At 42.1% G+C, this 20,793-nt stretch overlaps 1 protein-coding gene across 4 annotated transcripts; it reads left to right on the top strand.

The window, feature by feature from the left end:
* Positions 1–465: 465 nt before the first annotated feature.
* Positions 466–20,393, top strand: efemp1 (EGF containing fibulin extracellular matrix protein 1). 4 transcript variants are annotated; one of them, XM_026190239.1, is made up of 11 exons: positions 466–2,000; positions 2,604–2,707; positions 2,857–2,902; positions 3,129–3,377; positions 14,877–14,999; positions 15,087–15,206; positions 16,397–16,516; positions 16,656–16,775; positions 17,471–17,597; positions 17,687–17,879; positions 18,499–20,393. In XM_026190239.1, the coding sequence occupies exons 2-11, from the start codon at positions 2,627–2,629 to the stop codon at positions 18,658–18,660; spliced, it is 1,341 nt and encodes a 446-aa protein (XP_026046024.1). In that variant the 5' UTR covers positions 466–2,000; positions 2,604–2,626; the 3' UTR covers positions 18,661–20,393. The 4 variants fall into 4 exon arrangements, with proteins under 4 accessions (XP_026046024.1, XP_026046025.1, XP_026046023.1 ...); XM_026190240.1 differs by having other exon boundaries at positions 466–1,990; XM_026190238.1 differs by lacking the exon at positions 466–2,000 and having other exon boundaries at positions 2,051–2,707.
* Positions 20,394–20,793: the final 400 nt, after the last annotated feature.

A 20,793-nucleotide genomic window follows, 5' to 3' on the forward strand; every position in this document is an offset into this window, starting at 1 on the left:
TTTATGAACTCAAAATATGGTTTTAAATTTGATTTTTTTTTTCTTACTTTTTTTTGCACTTCTTAAATGTGGAAAATAAACAGATTCTTAGTAGTTTTCACACAGTTCCCAAGAATGAATGTGTGTATGTTTGTGTGTGGGTTCATGTATATTAGTCACCACTGAGGGCTGGGGATTAGGTAATAATGATCACAGAGATGTTGTGAAACTCAGAGCAGTACTTATGTTAAGCTGAGGGCCAATCTATCACTCTGGCATTTAAATGTATGTTTATGTTCATATAATGTTCCCCTCTTGTTCGCTGGAGTCCAAACGGGATACCTGCATCAATGTAGGTCATACTTGTTTTTAGCATGTTCTCTTTTAATGCATTTGTGCACTGTACTACTTAGAATAATACTTTTGTTGTGTGTGTGTGTGTGTGTGTGGGGGGGGGGGGGGGGGGGTTGTGGGGGTGTAGGGGCGGGCTTATTGACTTCAGTAACATTCACAGGGAGACTTGGTCACACCTAGAGATCTAACCAGCTCAGCCTCGCCTCTGTGATTTACAAGCATGACTGTCTAATTTTGTTCCAGTGGGGAACAGGACCAAAGGGAATGTTCTCTCATCCTCTCTTTCATCAGTCTTGGATAAAATCTTCTATTAATCTCTATAAACGGTTTCAAAATGCTTCTTACTAATGAAATGTCTTATCTCACTGTTTTTGTGCATGTGTTGAATAGCCTACCAAGTACAATAAAATTCTAGTGAAGAGTAAAACATTTTGTACAGTTGTTTCTTTTTTGTGATTGTCCTTGTTTGTAAAGGTGTGTGCATGCATATCCTAATGTTTACCCAAATGCATTATTATCTGTGAACAAATCAGTAGTTTTGTTAAAAGACCTACTGGAAATAATACAGCTCTTATATGAACATCTTAATGTGATTACACGACTCCTATAATTAGTTTCTTGAGGTTGAGGAGAATCTACTTTTTTTTTTTTCCAAAGAAAGGAAGGATGAGGATGTTGTGCCATGCAGAATATATCTTCTATTCTTTTATGAACACCCTCTAAGGAAAGGGTCTGGGGGTCAGCATTAAAGGGGCTGGTGCCAAGTCCATTTTAGCCCTGCTTATATCAGCAAGCTCCTGGCACACATGCATGCATACATGCACACAAACACAATCGCTTGCTGTCTCTTCCCCCATGGGAAATCCCAGCAGCCATGCCAATCCAGCAGATGTTCCTAAAGTGCAGGCATCTTGTAAACACCATGAAATGTATTAGAGGCTAATGTAGTGCTTGCTGACAGAGTTCTTCAACACAAGATTTGATTTACCACCTGCTGCTCACACATTCTGTACATAACACTGGCACTGAGGTCTCACAGGATGAGAGGGGTTTGCATGTGACAGCCAACAAAGTAACTGAGGCTCAGTTGTAGAGTAAAATATAGAAATAATTCAGGCCTCTACAAATGTAATGACTTATAGCTCCACATTGGCTCAGAAAAACAAACAAACTAAGAAATGAAGGTGATACTGCTATATGTCCTTATGTGTATAATATGTTATTACATGAACACAAACTTTTGCATATAACCTAAAATGTGAAAGGCATTTCTTAATGAATTTACAATCAAAAGAGTTTTAATAGATTACTGGCTGATGATAATAATACCGTATTATCTGTTTTTCTGAGAATATCCACTTCCCTCACTGTACATCAGTCTATAGAGGGAGCCACTGAAACTTGCTGATGGTTTACTGCACCCCGGTGAGAGAAAAGCCCGGAGTCAACCTGCCCGGTACACCGCCCCCCAGTGTGTCATACTGTACTAACCGCATGTTCATCATTTAAGCGCTGCTTGCACTCCGCCAAGCATCTGACATCCACTGCACCGTTTGCACGATAAAGGCCACCCTGCTTCGCGCACAGTCGGACTTGCAACAACAAAGACGCCGGGGACGTTTAGTTCGGCTTGCCGGGAGAGTTTGGATATCCGCAGGTAACTGCAGGTATGTAGCTAAGACATCACGGGATGACGAAGCACTTGCACACATCGTTCTTACCAACAATGAAATCAATTCATCGAATGTGAAAAATGTTAAGCTGTTGAAACAAGTGAGTAAAACTCCGGTGGCACTTGTTTCTCTTGCAGTTCGCTTGTTTCAGGGAGTTGTCCAGTAACAAGTGTCAGGATCTTGAACTGTGATGAACAAAGCAAAATCAAGAATAGACACGCACGTTACCGTGTGATTAGGCAGCTTGTGTGAGGAAAGACGTGTATTTGGCAGGTACAAAATATTAATCAACCCGAGGTCTGCGTGCCTTCATTTTCATAACCCCGATTGGCACAGAGGGGGCATGTTTACGCACGATCTTTACGCGTGTTACGCACTAATCCTTTAGGAAAGAAACGACAGAAAAAACACTCGGTTGAAGTCGGAGATTTACCTGGAGCGGTGCCAACATAAACAACACGTCAGCAGGGGGAAATGTTGGGACTCGTTGAGTAATGCCATCAGTAATGTTATAATTGATACTAAAAATCGTAGGCATGTCAGGCAAAAATGGTCCTGCACACTCAATCCACTTGACGTCTCCGCATCCCGTTACAGTACTTCTCCGACGTTTGGTCGACATGCTGGGGATCTGTGTGTGTCTTTGTGCGGTTTTTGCACATGTTCTCTCTCAGGAGGCTGAAGAGCCGGTCTCTATTACAGTGAGTAAGCGTACCTTTTTTCTACCTGTCAGTCTGTGTTTAATACAGCCTGACATATGCATGCTGCTCAGTTTTTTTCATTTACTGATGTACAGCTCGAGAGTTCCTGAAAGGATACTAAACAATGCGTTGTTGTATGTCCTTCACAGTGCACAGAGGGTTATGAGTACGACAGAGTCAGAGAGCAATGTAAAGGTGAGAAATTACACATTTATGTAGCTTTTTATACTCCTGTTTAAAAAAAAAACGTTTTTCCATGTAAGCTTAATGCAAGTTGTACTTTATCCAAATACAATAATAGCATAAATAGCATATCTGCAATCTTTCTTTCTTTCTTTCTTTCTTTCTTTCTTTCTTTCTTTCTTTCTTTCTTTCTTTCTTTCTTTCTTTCTTTCTTTCTTTCTTTCTTTCTTTCTTTCAGACATTGATGAATGTGCCTTGTATGACGACGCATGCAAAGGAGGGATGCAGTGTATCAACCACTTTGGTGGATACCTCTGCCTTCCAAAGAGCGCCGTCATCTATATTAGTAAGGACGGTGAGCAGGTGCCGTTGCCAGACAATCCTGTCCCTGCTGTCCCACCAGACCAGCCTCAGCCCCCGAGGGGTCCTTCTCAAAGCATTCGGTGCCCACCAGGACATGCTGCAGATGAGCAGAACTTCTGCAAAGGTAATATCAGCAGCCCAGAAACTTTTCCCCCTCTCTCCCTGTACAGATATATGATTGTGGGAGGTACCATGAAAAATTGGCTTCCTTTTTTGTTTTAAAGTGCTTTACAGCAACACATGGTGTAAACACACGGTTATCTCAGGAAGTGGTGCTGACATACTCCTCAAGAGAGAAATTGGCTTCTGTCAGCAGCACTAGAGGTGTAACCATGAAATAAAGTCCAGAGGTTTAAAAAGGATGGTTGCCACATTATTTTCAAGAGTTTTTAAATCTTCCAGAATATTATAGGTCTTTGTCCTTTGTGAGACAGATTACATCCTAAAAATATAGATACACTTTCAGCCACCCCCCTTTTTCTAGCTGCTGTGTTCTGCAGTGTAGTGGCAGAATTGTTTTTCAAAGTGTTTTTATCTCCTTAAAAAGAGCAGTATGCTCTTTTTACACTTGGCAGGGCTACGCAGGTATTTGATAATTACTTGCTAACGACTTTAGAGCCCCAGTAAGCTGAGAGCTCAAAAGGTGAACTGTTCATCCATCTGTCTGACAGTCATCAACAGCTTAACTATGCATAGCTGCCAGATGTGTTGCAAGCTTCTCATTTTTTTGTTGTTTTTTTTCCACTCTGATGTCATGTTTTCAAAACCCTTTGGTTGCTCGCAGCGTGATGTTTTTGGCCAGAGTTCAGCTTCTTCCTTAAATTCTTCTTGTTTTGGGTGTTGAAGTCCTGCGCTTCGGGGGGGAAATCAAGCCGCTTTTGTAAAATTCTGGTGAGCTATGTGCTCACATGTACCCCTTACAGCTACAGTAGATATCCCCTGCGCCTTTACTAGGTTGTGGTTTTGGTAGCTGCGCAAAGACTGCGTGGGTGTGATCTTGTGTTTGAGAAAAACTCTTTGATCTTCTCAAATAGGGAGTGGTGGGAGATTCATTCTTTGTCTCACTAACACACACACACACACACACACACACACACACACACACACACACACACACACACACACTAGTGCCCTTAATTGTTACTTTGTGCCACACAGAAGAGAGAGAATATTTGAAATCATTTGTAACCCTATACAGTACATCTAGTTACCATCTGTCTTAATGTGTGAGAGTTAAGTGGAAAAGATGCCCCTTTATAAATCTAATGCAAAAACAAAGTGCAGTAAAGTACAGTACATGTGTTCAGTGATTAAAAACTCCTCTCACCATGTGGTGTGTGGCTGTGTGGTGAGGTTTGCGGTCGTAGCGCTCCAGTGAAAGTAACAAATTTGATTTTACACCTGGGACAAAGATATGTGTGAGGTGCTTTATGTGTTTCTCTGAATTGGAACCCAATTAGGGTTTATTAGAGTGTAAAACATGGCAGCATATCAGTTAAAGTAACCACATAAGCGAGCTGGCATGGGTATAATACCTATTCACTGGTGAGCTGTTTCAGTGCATGGGCTAAACAATGATAGGCTGTTGCTGTCAGTGTTATTGCTTTGAAATGACTGCAGTTTTAACTGGAAGGCGTCTCATGCTGTTATGTGGGCGTATATTTTCACTGCTCGAATGATATAATCCATGTTTACATCAGTCTCCAGTTTCTCTGTCATTACAGTTAACAGAGCTACAATGAGCCAATTGTTCTTGGACACAGAATTATCTTTTCGTTTTTGCACCGCAGCAGCCTTTCCGAACAGCTACGTACATATCTTGCTACCAAAGGAATTCCCATTAGCTTTCAATGGGGGAAAACCTCAGTGTATCAAATAGCGCTTACATCAGGCTCCTTCCCTGCAAACTCACCACTCTGTGGAGGAAACCTGGAGTGCAGAGTCAGGTAGGGCAAAGGGGACGATGAAAGGCGGACACTGACTAAATAACCACAGAAGTACCGGAGCACTGACCAAGCCAGGTTGCACCAGCGTCATGGGTTGTGCAGCTGCTTGCTGTTTCAGTGACTTACTGCTGAGTGTGTGGCGAATAGCAGAGAGGTCAGCTACCAGCGCTGCAAAAAAATGAAGCCAATTTTCCACAGCGCAAATGAAACTGAAAAAAAAGGAAAAGCTTCTCTTAAGTGCGTTATTCTTTATGCTGATTAAAAGCAAAACAGACCACAGAATATATAACACTCTTCAACCTCGTGTTTTTGTTTGATTTGCAGCTTGAGCAGTCATCCCTGTGCGGAAAACTGTTTGCAAAAGGGGGCTATAAAGCCCTTTGGTCCCGAGTGAGAACAGAGGCTTAAGCGTGTGTTGTTGTTGTTGTAGTGACACAGTGTAGGGGAACTTGGCACCTTTCTCCAGCCAAGCAGAGAAGCTGTGAACCTTGACTATATGTATGACAGCTTAATGATTCCTCACGTTTCCACGACCTCCACCCACCCTCCAAAAACATACAACATACATTCACTTGTGTACCCCGCCAGGTGATGCCTCCAAGTGAGATCACCTCCTCGGACAAATGACAGCTGAATCGGTCATAAATCAGGAGAATAGTGTGAAGCTCTTGTTTCTAGATTCGTTAAAGCATACTGTATGACAATACACCCTCACAGTTTAGAAATCCCAGCTTAACTGCATCTTCAGTATAATCTTTGACAGATAATTATACCTTATGTCTTTGCGGGTTGTGTTATTCTCCTCGCAGGTCTTAAGTTTACATACTTTGGCTGGTGCCTATTTATTTTTCATCTCTAAATTAGATACTCATGAGCTGCAGTATGAAGCAACATGCCACTCCTGTTTACCTGTCTGGTTTCTTGAGGTCATGTAGGCCACATTACCACCTGCATGCCTGACTAATTTCAGCTTTGCCTGTACGCTCTTCACCTGCAGTGGCCGGAAATTTTTCCTAAATATGTTCTATTAAGGCCGTTAAGCCCCGCATGACGGAGAACTTGTGTATTTTTCCGAACAAGGCCAAGCGCATGCAATAACATTTTTCCACACAGATGCAATGCACTTGGGAGGAATATCTCTGGAATGTTAGCCGTGGTTGTTTTTTCCGTTTGCTCCCATCTTTTGTGATGGTAGGAATTACTCACCACCTTGACAGATAAGCATCGGATCGATCTGCGAGGAGCAGGAATGCAGGGAGCGGAGCAAAGAAAGAGAGCCCAGCGGTTGCAAAGCACAGCGTAACGCTGCCAACAGGCTTCACTATTTGACCTTTACAGTTAATTCCTACAGTTCCACTTATTGTTGGCTCATCCTCGCATGTGCAGTTGATGATACAAGCCCCAACCATGAGCCTTTGCCATGCCATGGACAATGTAAAAAGATGTGAAGTTAAACAGATTGCTGTAATGCTTTTCTTCTTTTTTTCCTTCTCAGGAAATTCCTTTAGATGTTATCTTGTTAGTGTTTGTTTCCTCTCCAAAAATAAGCGACAGAAATTTGGAAAACGTTTTGTTTTTGTTTTTGTATTTTTTTCACAGAGAATGAAGCCTTCAACTCTAAAATTAAACGGATACAGTATACGCCAGATGTTAGATTAAAACATTATGCAGCAATTTTGTTGCTTAGCAGGAGGACGCTGGATCAAACACAAAAGATTTGTTTAATGAAAACATACCCGCTTTTGTTTACTCAGGCAGTAAGACACCTGAAGCACACCTTTGTCCCCGTTGAACCTATCTATTACCAGCAAAGCTCATACCTTCCACCTGTTCCCAAACTCGTGATTTGCGCTCGTCTGCACGATGCTGCTATTCTAGCGCCCTGTGATTTTACTGCCCGGCTCTTTTGCACCTGTTACACTGCAGCTGCACCTTCGGGCTCTTGAACTGCACATGCTTTCTGGGTCAAAAATAGTTTGTTGTTGCGATAGATTAGATGGGTGAATTACCATGAAATTTGGTACAGACATTTTGCTCCAACTTCCTGTCAGGATGAGCTGTAATAACTTTGGCATTTCTGTTACAGTTGCAAGTGTTTCCTGGATGTACAGCCTTACAGAATTACAGAGTCAGGCTCTAAATGGATTATTTAGTGTTGAGCCATTGAATACTTTATTCACTTCATATTAGCTTTATGATTATTTGTATATTACTCTGCAAAGGTCTTGAGCCAACCCTCATTTCTTAGTATTTTCCTAGAAAAAAAGGAAATAGGTGTATATTCTTTATCTGCTTGCATAGTGCTGTATAGAGGGAAAATATGACTTCTTCTGGAAGTTGAGTGACAACTGAAGTCAATTTGTTCCCTAGAGATGAGATCAGTCCTCCAGCTCATGTTACTGCTCTACATTGGGCAATATCCTGGATATAAGCTCAGCGAATCAGCACCTGGCTATTAAGTAAGAAGTAATGTCAGAATTGAAATGGCAAAGGCAGTTTTGAAACCATGAAATACTGTGTCCACCAGAGAGATCTTCCATGGCCACAATATGTGTAAGCCAGGTAATTTATGTGATCTGCACAAAACTTTCACAAGTTATGTTTCAGAGTCAGCAGAAGTGATTCAGAGATGCTCGATTTCTGACAGTTAAAGCTCACTTTCCATTAGAAAACGGTGCCAGGAGGCCTGCTGATGTTGCAACTTCTCAGCCTCGGATAAATGACACAAAGCTCCTTTAACACTGTTTCTATTTCTCGATCATAGAAACGATTTAAACAGCTACAGCCTTAGTTTTGTCCCCCCCCCCCCCCCTTTCTCCATGAAAAATAAACACATGGAATCTAAAAATACACTTTGCAGAATGATTTCCAGCCTTTCTATCTTTTAATGGGTATACCATGGTGACAGTATTTCATCAGCTTCCTTACGCTGCCAGAGAGTGTCTTTCAGCCTCTGTGAATATAATCAAACCATCATGCAGGCAGCCCTGTTTTTGGCCTCAGCCGTGTTGCTGTACAGTATGTTGTTATTGCTTATGGTTTGCTACTGGCTCCTTGCTGCCATCACATCAACAATGGCAGAGAGGAGAAAAGGGGGAAGCAGCTTTGCCGTGCCTCCTCGGTGCAGGCGCTTAATGTTGTTGTTATTATTCTCCCTGAGGTCGGTGCCTGTCCAGTGGCCAGATGCTTCCTCCTCTGATGTGCTTACATGTGTTGATCTTTCCGTTTACCTCATGATGGAAAGGGACACAGGGCTGCTATAAATCACTTCTTCGCTCTCAGCTGGTTGACACACACATGCAATCGCGAGCCATGTTTAACGCACTTTTTCTGCTTTTCTTCGAATGATCCCGCTGTTATTTTGAACATGTTTTTTTTCCGTTTTTGCAGCTTTACTCCTTCGGTGTCGGAAATTACCTTTAAGGGCTGTAAATGACTGCAGCCCAGCTCCTGGCATGTCAGGCGAGCAGAGCGACTGATCTTCTTCGCGCTGAAAAGCAGCAGAATTGCTCAGCACTTCTTTTTTTTGGTTGTTTTTCTAGACATTTTCAGAGTAACAGGAAGGATTATTATCAGTAGGGAATGCGGCTGGCACACTGGACGGATTTTCAAGAACGTCAAGAGCGTGCCCGACCTTTACAAACGTGTGGAACAAACTCACAAATCAGTTAGTGAGTGTCAGCATGACTAAAACTCCCGTTTCTCCTGAACAATGAGAGTGATGAGAGGGGAATCTTGGGAGTGGTGCTATCAGCAAGAGCATAGAAATATTTCATGCCCTAATACGGATGAAAATACACGGAATATATGATTTTAGTGTCTTGAATTCTTTGATTTCTTATCTGCTTTGTGTTTGGACTTGCTTTGAAAGGGGAACACCACCACTCCCATTCGTCCTGGGGTTGCATTCAAGCCAGCGATAGCTGCATTTCACACTGCATTGCAGAGAGAACTATACACAAATGAAACAATGTGCCGTGCAGCGAGGGATGATATTACAATAGATGGTGTATGACATGCTGATAAATCTGACATTGTAAAATTTTATGGGCTATTAACATCACACATCTTGCCCCCTGCTTGCCCAAAGATTGAATTATCCAATAATCAGAGGGAAACAGAGATGCTGTCCAACAGCAGGATGGCTCCAACTGTTTTGTTTTTTGGATCAGCTCCTGCTTTCCATTGCAGTGGTTCAGTGAAAACAAGATTAAACGCTCTCAAGTGATAATTACAACAAGCCCTATCATGTCAGTATAAATCTGGAGCACGCCACACATTGTTCTGAATTCAAGCCAAATAAATTTTAGGCCCCCATTTTGGATATATATTAATTTCCCCCCCACTAAAACTCATATATACACCTTTTTAGAGTGCATCACTCCATTCCATAAAACATGAGCAGCTCTAAAAAAGGCCATTTAATGAGCACCTCAAACAGGACCTCCGATGCACGCACACCCACTCATCCATAAACACACACATACACACACTCACATTCTTTGAGCTGCCGCCATTCCCGTTACTCCCCCAGCTCCCACAAGGCATTTAGAATTAATCTCCTTGAAAAGCAAGGAGGTTTTAACTCTGACATCACATATGCACACACGGCCATAAATCTAACTTCAAATCTTAAAAAAAGCCAGTTTTTGTTTAAAAAAAAAAAAGCCTCCACCCTTTTTCTTCATTCTTTCCTTCCACATCTTCCACTCTCTTGCTGGACAGCCTTATCTTTCCCTGTGATGTTACAGCAGGCTCGCTCTTGGAAGAAACTTGCAAGCTATGTTGAATAAACGTTGACAAAAATCTGACCTCGGGGAACAGTCACTTCTCCCCACACGCAACACATCATCACATTTGATGGCTTGTTGCAGTTTTCCTGTCGAGTGTGCAGCATGGCAAACTGTGGAGACTTTATGGGACCTAGGAGCCAGCCAATGTGGGATAAACTCCCCCTCCACCCCCCCCCCCCCCTCCAAACACACCCACACGCACATGCTTACACAAAGTTTTGGGGAACTTTGTATTGGCAGCTCCTTAAAGGTTTAGTGACAAAGTAGCAGTTACCGCAAGATATTCCTGTGAATGAACCTTTGGATTGTGTTCAGCACATATGCTTTTATTTAGACCTCTCCAAGCTTTCTTCCAGGAGAGGGAAGATGACTCTGACTTTTCCGCACACAGAATTTTCATAGGAGCTACACTGTTCACATTCAAACTACTTAGTCATATCCATTTACTAGAAGAGTTCATGGTCTCTACACCTTGCTGAGGAAAATGCTGGGACACAGATCAAACATATGTTCTGTACACCCCTGACACCTTGTTCATTGATTTAGGTAGCCAGAGCCACTCTGACCAACAGTGGCATAGATGTTGCTGGACTCATGCCAGCTAAGTCGCACTAAAATGAGTCCAAATGCACTGATGTAATTCCGGTTGGCAGCAGAACATGAGCAAATGCTGCTATCAGGAGTGGCCATCTCGCCTTGAAGCTGCTGGCACATGTGGAGCAGCTCAGGCTCAGATTTGTCCTGAATTAAGTCAGAAGAAAGTCAACATTAAGTTCAGTCAGAGGTGCTCATTCTGCCCATGAGCACTGGCTTATCCCCTGAAGTTAGTTTGTGAACTGCTGTTATGATTCTAGTTTAACATTTTGGCGCTAATGTCACATTATTTGAACATGAAAGTAGTTCTAATACTGGCTAGCTGCAGTGGTTAGCTTTGTATGGTCCTAAGTCACTTTGATGTTAAATACAATGCCGATATTAACAGGCTTTCCATAAAATATATTTCCCATTAAATACTGAACAGCGACTGCTTTGTTAGTCACAGTGGCTGTTCCCTTAATTTCTTATAATGTTAAACTCTAATACACTCTCAAACAAGGATCTTTAAGGAACTATTAATAAGAATCTAAGCACTCCAAAATACATATGCAATACATTTAATGTGCCGTGGCAATAAGGAAAAATGGGGGCGTTTTAGTCTGTGGTTTTCTGTCCGTGGCATTTCTGATACATACAGTATATGTATACAACAATCATCAATACAACAACATTAACAAAAGAGATAATGTGCTTCATCCACATTCAAAGATGACCAAAGTATACATTTGAAAACCCATAAACAGGTTAAACATTGCATGGAACTATGTGTGTACAGAAATTATATGCACGTCCTAGGGCCCCCAGTAAGGAACTACAGACATGTTTGTGCACACCATATAATAGTTATAAAATACAGAACAACATTTCCTTATTTAATCATTGTGGATTCACTGTTTGCAAATGATATACTGTAATATCCAGTAGGCATCCCCTTGGAGAAGTTTCAGTTCAAGTTTGCAGGTTCCTCTACTCAAAGTAGAGTATTTTAATACGGCAGTCTGTAGGTAGGTGATTAACTCACTTTTTGAGCCAGCTTCAAGTGGTCAATTGAGGAACTGCATGTTTCAGGCCTGAATATTAAACCTTTGGGTCTGGGGATGCAGTGTGGACCAATCAGAAGGAGGTTAAACTGTGAACTGATTTGCTATTATTATTTATTAATGTTCAAATGATTGTAAAAATAATGGCATTGCCAGTTTGTGTTTAGTTCTAAGCAAACACAGCTATGCTTTTGCAACTTGAGTGAATCTGTGTGGTGACGTGGCAAGTTGCCGTATTTACACGCAGAGCATTTCACTGATATCACGGATTTGTTGATGTCTGGCGGTAGGGTAGCGTGAACACACAAGACTGCTTTTTCAGACTTGTATTGTCTGAATCTATTATATAGCCAGAAGGCAAGGCATTTCCAGTCTAAATGAATCACCAAATACCTCCAGTAAGTAGGTGTGGTTATGAGTCACAGGGACTTGATCCTGGCTTCTGACTGCTGTCTTCTGTCTAAGTAATTGTTGACATTTGTTCAGACGTTTTCTTCGTGCTGTACATATGCAAGATTACATTTCCATTATTTCTCTGACACCCACTTCAACCTAATTTTTCTTGCACAGTGTTGCTACTTTGCATATTTACCTGTCAAGGCTCGTAGTTTGCCATCAACCCGCTACTTAGCACAGGTTTCAACAGTATAGCAAGGTGATTGTTTTTCACTCCATCCATCCATTTTCTTGGAGCCTATCCCAACTGCCACTGAGCAAAAGGCAGTGTACACCTTAGGCAGGTCACCAGATAACCATTCAGCTTCATGGTTTTAGACTTCAGGAGGAAGCCGGAGTACCCAGAGAGAACTCATGCAAACCCCAGCTGGCTGCCAGGTTTAGGCTATATATTGTTCCCAGTATTTATACCCATCACCTTTGGATCTTTGTGGTAATACCATTGGTACTGGTATTACCACAAAGATCAAATGTTTACATACATTGCATGTGTGAAATCTTCTGTTCATAATCGGTTGAGTTAGATTTCTTTTACAGGTTAAACCTGGATGCTGCACTAGCAGTGACAGAGGCATTGGAATATAATGACAATAGTGTCATTGAGCCTTTGAGTTGGGATACTGGGACAGTATCCCAAAGTGTGATACTGAGCAATCCCGGCACTTGGTTTCTTGCTGACATTTGGTGCTGTTTTCGAATGTCTTTTCCTAGATGTCTTTCAAGCCACATCAGAACACAGATTTTCCAGAGCAGCACTGCTTTCATCTTTGTCCTCTACTAAGTGGGTCAATGAGCAACAATCCTTATGTGTGCATTCCACACTTTATGCAGTTTGCACCTGTTGTCTCTAAGGTGGACCTTTAGATAAGCCCTGCTTTTGTCCCTAGTGTACTTCATCCTATCACTGCGCCCCCATAGAGCTGAGAACCTTTCAGCCCTCTTCCCTTTCTTTCCTTTAGGGAGTGAAGACAACTTACCTTCTGTCTGGCTTTTCTTTCACGGGCTCTTGCGCAGCAAATCAAGCCAATTTCTCACCGGCATCAGTCCCATTCATTGAGGAAGCTGTGGGGCTGGAATATAAGGCATTTGAGGCACTCAGGGAAGGGCATGATCCTCTTCAGGTCTATCGCATGAAACATTTCCAGGGAAATATGAGTTGAATTATTTGTTCAACAGAACTTTTAACTGTCCTGCACTGATTTGAATGTGTCGACTGATCATTTATTCTGTTTTTCAGTTGTATTTGATTTTTATCTAAAGACTGCAGGGAGGTTATTAATGTCATGTTTTCTAGAGGACACAGTGCAACTATAGGTTTTTCGTATAGCTTTACACCTTCCAGGCTCTTGTGACTACTGTTAAGTTACACACGTGCCAAACAGCAATGCAGTAATAGTACCCTCTTCTTTTCCCTTGTGTGTGGTATTGAGGATAACTGTCTGTCATGCTGTTAAACCAATTCCCAGTGGCTGTCTGCATATGATGGGTTGCATCAGACCACCCAAGAGGCCTGCTGGTGGGCCTCAGAGATGAGAGTATACACCATTGGCATATTAATAGTTTGTGTGCGTGTGTGTGTGTGTATGTTGGGAGGTAACCATGAGAAAAGCCTTTTTTAAGCAGATCTGGCTCTGAACTATCCAAAGTTGGAAATGTGTTGGTAGAATCAGCATTAAACGTAGAATCGTCTCACTGGCGTCTCATATTTTGGAGGTTTAATCAGTTCTTTAAAGTGTTATACATGATGTTCAGAACCAGTGGATGTCACACTAGAGCATCAGCCTTAAAACAAAAGAACCAAAACTGACTTGGAGCTCTTTTTGTAGCTCTTTATGCCTCAAAATCTAGACAGTGATACCTCTGTTCCTTATCTATGCCAGAAAGGCGCTTTTAGCTTTTGTTTCTTCCGTAGAGTAAACTCTGGAAAGTCGCCTCTGGAAGCTGAACACCGCAGCCTGCACTTTGCCATCTTCCTTTTACCACACAGTGTGGGAGGTCACGTTCTCATCCTCCTTATAAACACCAGGAAGGCCTACAGTTTCAAGGGAGGCACTCACATGTATTAACATGCACGTGCGGCCAGAGCTGCTACCAAGACATTAAACAGAGAAGCTCAGATTACAGCTCATGCAGATTGTACGTATGACAACATTTATTTAAGACATCTTGGAGGTAAATGTGGGTTTGTCATTTTTGGGTTTGCGCTCCTGGAATTCATTCTCACCCCCTTTAAAGCTCGCCGTACTTTTATCATCTCACTACATGTGAATTATGGGTTGAGAAACAGAAAGTGAATGTGTTTGGGTCTGTTTTAAGTTGATGGATGTCTGTTGAGAGAGCAAAGCGTTATGGTAGACAGCACATGACTTATCAGTAGAGGTGTTTCTCCCTCTTTCATACTCACACACACACACACACACACACACACACACACACACACACACACACACACACACACACACACACACACACGCATACTTCCCTCTTCAAATAACTGTCTTGTTAGTTAAAGATATGATCTGTGTTTTTCCCCTCACCCAGAGCTGCTCGATAAAAGCCGTCTTTATGTAATCGCCTGCTCTCTGTGTGAACATGTGTGTTTATGCCCATGTGTTTAATGTGATGGTGTCAGTGGTCACACATTTTGCTGCCTGTGGAAAACAGTTTACACATCACAGAGCTCATGCGGTCCAGGCACGTCCCTTTGCTTTGTCTTCCATATGTTCTTGTATAATTGACTGCATGCAGCTTTGTCTCAGTTTGTGTGTGCATGTGTGTGTGTTTTTTGCAGACATAGATGAATGTGTGACAGGCAGTCACAGTTGTGGTCCTGAACAGGTGTGCTACAACACCAGAGGCTCCTATATGTGCCAGTGTGCTCAAGGTTACCAAAGGAATGGAGACCTCTGTGTCGGTAAGTCTTTATTATATAAAATGCTTTTTTATGTGATTTTTATTAACCGATTTAAACTTGTTCTGCATGACTCTTGTGTACCCCCAGACAGAGATGAGTGTGCCACGACCCACTACTGCATGCACAGGTGTGTGAACACCCCGGGCTCATACTACTGTGAGTGCAAGACAGGTTACAAGCTGGTCAGCAACAACCACAGCTGTGTTGGTAAGCCACTGAAAATCCATGCTGTGTGTGTGTGCATCGTTTTCTCATTTGCAGAGGCATCAATATCAAGACTTTGTACTTTTGTAATGTATATAATAAAAGCTATCAAGCTGACCTTTAATAGCACTTAAAACTATAGCTACTCCTCCAGACAATCAATAATCAGTAGAGGTGGCTCGGGCATCTGACCATCTCCTGGCTGTCTCCTGGGTGATGGTTTTTGGGGATGTCGTCCTAGAAAGACGACTGAAAAGACATCTTTACATCTCACAGCTGGCTTGGGAACACCTTGGTGTGTGTGTGTGTGTGTGTGTGTGTGTCCCAGAAGAGCTACAGGAGGTGGCTAGGGAGAGGGAAATCTAGCCATCTCTGCTTAGATTGCATTGCTGCCCCCTTGACCTTGAACTGGATGAGTGGTTCTTCTAGACTGATCAATTTAATAGATGTTTAATATAAATATACGGCTAATAATGACCTAAATAAAGTTAGGTAACTAAGTAGATGTGAGTAGAAGAATGAGTTAGCTACCAAAGTCCAGTGTTCACACTGACTGGGTTTGTCTCACTCCTCAGTTTTTTGACATGCAGACCCTTGGAGGAAGTCACCTCAACCAAACAAAAGGTGCAAGCAACCTGAATCCACACTGTAAATCTCCTGAAGTCAAAGGAAGCTGTTGAGTGTGTCACAGAGATGTTTATCTCTGAAGCATATTTAGAAAACCTGTGACTGGCTGCCAGCTCCTATCTATGCAGAAACATGTGTATGTGATTTAACAAACACACATACGCAAGCTGAAACATGTGTAAGTCTGTTTCTGTTGCAGACTGTATCAGTCTTTCTGCCTCTTTTGAACTGAACTGATTTAGCGATTACAAGTTTATGACAGTTCAGATCTGCTATCTTCTGGGAAATTTCCAACTCTGCAAAGAAAAAAATGGTCAGATTATTTGACAGGTTATGAAAATTACTTGATTTGGTAAAAAGTGTCATGAAGTGTAGGATTGTGGACCCAAATGCAGTCAACACAGAAGGATAGTTAACAGACCAAGACAAGGTCGGGTGGGAAGAAAGCACTATTTACAAACAAAGGAAAACCAGGAGCCTGGACGCTGGAGGGTAACAACTAGAAGGTGAAGATAAGATTGTGTCCATACACTGTACTCTTTGTAAAACCCCTTCTTTTGTTTTAGATGTGAATGAATGTGATGCAGAAAGCCCCTGTCATCACCACTGCTACAACCTGATTGGCTCCTTCCTTTGCCAGTGTGACCAAGGCTACGAGCTGGCTCAAGACACGGTCTCCTGCCAAGGTGCACACACATGCACACTACGTGCATAAATGTAACCATCCACATGCAAACACGTTCCCGGTTGTTAACGCACACTGACTTCAGAGCCTGACTTGTTCTACTCATTGTCTACTTTTGTGTGTGCATGTTTTCTGCGCAGATATCGATGAGTGCGGTTTGTCCAGCTACATGTGTCAGTACCAGTGTGTTAACAATCCAGGAAGTTACTCTTGTGAGTGTCCACAAGGATATCAGCTCCAGGCAAACCGGTTGTGTCAAGGTATGTGTCAAGGTTTTCCAACACAACAAACTTCCTCTACATAAACTCTTTGAGGATAACTGGTGGTTATTCTTCCTGTCATCATCTGTTTAACCTCTAAAGCAGACCTTAAAGCCACCAGTACTGTCATGGAAAGAATGCCGAGGTTAGGCAAGGCAAACGCACAAACTTCGTGTTGCCTTGCTAAGCCACCTCTGTGAATTTATATGCATGATGTTGGTTTCTTGAAGTGGATTTATTTGAAGGTCCGGCATGTTCTCAAAGGGAGAGCTGTTATTTTTTCCTTTCCCCCTCAGTCAGGTGCAAGCTTTATAGATGGAGCCATGAATCTAGCCTGTTGTGTCAGAGGGACGTTTTGGTGATGAATCCAGGTTGCTGTGCCAGAAATAGCCCTGCGGTTTGGGGCACACTTGATGGCTCTATTTTCATGGTACTGAACGGAAAGAGCTTTAGTTAGAGCTCTGTGGGGTTGCACAAGGGGCTTCCCTCCCTTATGGATCTGCGGGTTCCTTCTTCTGTGTCTCCACTGCCAAAACAAATGCTGCTGCAGCAAAAAACAAAAAACCAAACCTCTTGTACATAACCTGAACTTTGACTGTGCTTACACAGTTCTCTTTGAAAATGCTTTGAATTGTTATCCAACTATTTGACTTTTCACTTACTTTTCTCTCTGTCTCTCTTCCAATCATCACCAGACATAAATGAGTGCGAGACGGGAACCCATAACTGCCAAGATGATGAAATGTGCTGGAACTATTATGGAGGCTTCCGCTGCTACCCCAGAAACCCCTGCGAGCCACCTTACACCCAAACATCTGAAAAGTCAGTAAACATCACAGGCTCTTTTGATTCTCTCTCATTTGCACAAGAAGTTTCAAAAAGTCTGTCTTAATTTTTGTGTCTGCTTGCAGTCGCTGCATCTGCCGGGCTCAGACTGATTGCCAGGGTCTCCCACCATCAATTGTCTACAAATACATGAGCATCCAGGCAGAGCGGACTGTGCCAGCGGAAATATTCCAAATTCAAGCCACAAGCATATATGCCAACACACACAACACTTTCAGGATTAAATCTGGGAATGATGGAGGGGAGTTTTTCCTTCGGGTATGTTGATGGGGAAAAAAACAAAACAAAAACTGGGTAAAATAATTGTTACGATGCCTGTTGGCAAAGGGGACAAACTGGAGAACCCACAGCCTCCCTGATGCTTAGCAGTATCCACATTGATTCTCACCATCAGTTATCATAGTAACTAAAGCTGGTAGAAATTAACTACATTTTTCAATTGCAGTAGAAATCAGGACCCGTTATACAAGGCAATATGACTGTCTTCTTTTTTCTACTTTTAGTGAGTCTGTGAAAACTGTAGCTTCCATTTCCTGTTCTCAGCTGATAGGAGAGGGACTCAGTGTGATCTTAAAAAAGTTAAAAAGCCAACTTTCTTCGAGGTTCGACATGTTGTGCACTCAGAGATACTCTTCTGCTATAAGTGGTTATTTGAGTCACTGTTGCCTTCCTCTCAGCCAGAAATGGTCCGGCTAGGCTATGTGCCTACATGCATTGTGTTTCTGCCATGTGATTGGCTGATTAGATTAAACAACCAGTTAAACAGGTGTACATAATAAAGTGACTGGTGAGTCTATATTACTAATGTAAAACTGTGTCAAAAAAGATACAATTTGCACTCACATGCTAACACACGGATTGATTGTACTTTCTGCAGCGTTCCACCAACGTGAGTGCCATGCTGGTGCTTACCAAGCCATTGACGGGCCCCAGAGAGTACGTCGTGGACCTGGAGATGATCACTCACCATTTGACCATGAACTACCGCTCCAGCTCACTGCTGCGGCTCACCATCATCGTAGGGCCCTACGCTTTCTGAGCGGCTCAGTTCCCAACAGCGCACACAAGTCTGTAAACATGGCAATGTAACACAGCAGATGCCTGTATCAGCATAACATACTTTACATTTTCATATACATTCAGTATATAATATAGGCTGTCTCAGTCTCAAACAGCAGCACAGCAGTTCCAGTTGCTCAAGTCAGACCACCTTCTGCTATAACATGACCACTGGGCATCTTTTTCTATCAAGGTGTTGATTAAGAAAGCACCAATCTTAAAACGTAGTACTTTTTCTTTAGTATTTTGAAAGATTAATCATTTTGACATAGTTTTGGAGTGCTTGAAGAATAAATGCAGTGTCTTCCCCATATCGTGATTGTCTCACCTTCCTGAAAAATCAGGAACAGAGCAGTGGCACTAAGGAAACGAGGCCTATAGGACACACAACCTAAACCTGATGGGTTTTTGATGGAGCTGCACCTTCATATATCCCTTTGTTCAAACTAGAATTGCATACAATAACTAGTGTGTGCCTCATTTGTAAGTAAGAAAGAAAAATCTATAGAAATGTACATGTACACGTATCCAGTATGAGCAGCTTTTGACCTTGTAAATCACATCCTCCGTTCTGTTAATTGTTAGGGGTTAGTACTGCTGCGCCCCGCTATTTGTGCAAGTTTCTGTATAGTTTGCCTCATGAGTAATAATTTCCAGAGGAGTCCAGGAACAGTTCAAAAGTGTAAAGGGAGGGAATTAGCCTGTAAGTTGAGAGAATACTTAACTTTATGTTACAGCAGGCCTACTCGTACAATTTACTCCCAGGAGTTAAGTCATGTACATACCTAGGTAACAAATCAGTGTGCTGACGTGTGAGAAGGTGTGAGTGTGTGTGTGTGTGTATGTTTGTGTGTGCGATTGCCTTTGTTTATGCATGCAAGCAAATGTAAGTGTGAAACGCAGAGGGGATAGAAAGGGAAAGAGTGAGAAAGAGCTTGTTCTCTGCCCCCGGGTTTGGTGGATGTGGTCGAGCTGTTTATGCGTTTCTGTGATACCATCCTAACAGCTTTCGGTCACAGAGGCAATAACAGAGGTTTTTGAACTCGAGAACACGTACAGGAAATGACAGTTTTCATAATACAACTTGGCGAATTGACCACTCGTTGGTGCCACAGTGATCCTCCAGAGGAACAGCTGGACTTTCTAATGTCAGTCCCAGTCAAAGAAGCCAGGCTGGCACCAGGCTGGCTTGCGTGATAAAGATAATTACAGTGTTTTGCCCTGTAGCTGGTTCATGTGCGACACAGGGGGATTATTAAAGTGTTAATACAATGCCACCAGACTTTTGGCAGAATGAGAAATCTTTCACTACCTGCTTTGCCTTTTATGATTCCACGTGTCCACTCTGGCTTATTGCTGAAACACTATAAACTGTAGATATACAGCACTGAAAACCGCATGGACAATCACCATGTTGTCACCACTCTGTAGGTATAGAAAGTTATCCAGCTTTTCCTAAAACCCTTTAATGTGGTTTCAGCAGTGATCATACCGTAGTGCCTTAGAGGTATAAACATGAAAATGTAACAGTAATCTTATCATTTATGCTGTCAAAAGAAAAAACAAGAAAAATGTTAACTTTCTTCCATGAGATGCCTTAATGTTTTTTTTCTTTTCTATTTAAATATATATTTTGTCATATGTACCTTATATTGATTGTACTCTGGAGTTTAAAAGTTATATTGTTGAATAAAATATGATGTATAAATTGGGCCAGGTTGTTCTCTCTTTTTTTGCCCAACAGCACAGAGGAACAGCTTTAAGATGTGTGAAAACTAATCGCAAGAGTCACGCACCAAAGTAAACATTTTCTGACTTCACATATATTGTAATGGAAAAAGCAGCGGCTGGATGAAATGCTCTGCTGCTCCCCTCGTGCTTTAGGGAAAACGTGAGGATGATTTCATCTGAATTTAACAATGATAAATGCAGTGAACATGATGCCATAGCCATCATATCTATCTTATTTAAGGAGATCCAGAGGGGATACGGTAATATGCTGTGTTGAGTAAACGTGTGCTCAGGGACGACTACGAAGCCTGCACACACAAACACACACACATCATATTTAGATGTAAAATTGGTTGGGAGGGGTTTTATGGTAAGTTGTTAC

The sequence above is a fragment of the Astatotilapia calliptera genome, chromosome 13 (genome assembly GCF_900246225.1).
Source record: "Astatotilapia calliptera chromosome 13, fAstCal1.2, whole genome shotgun sequence".
Lineage (NCBI taxonomy): Eukaryota > Metazoa > Chordata > Actinopteri > Cichliformes > Cichlidae > Astatotilapia > Astatotilapia calliptera.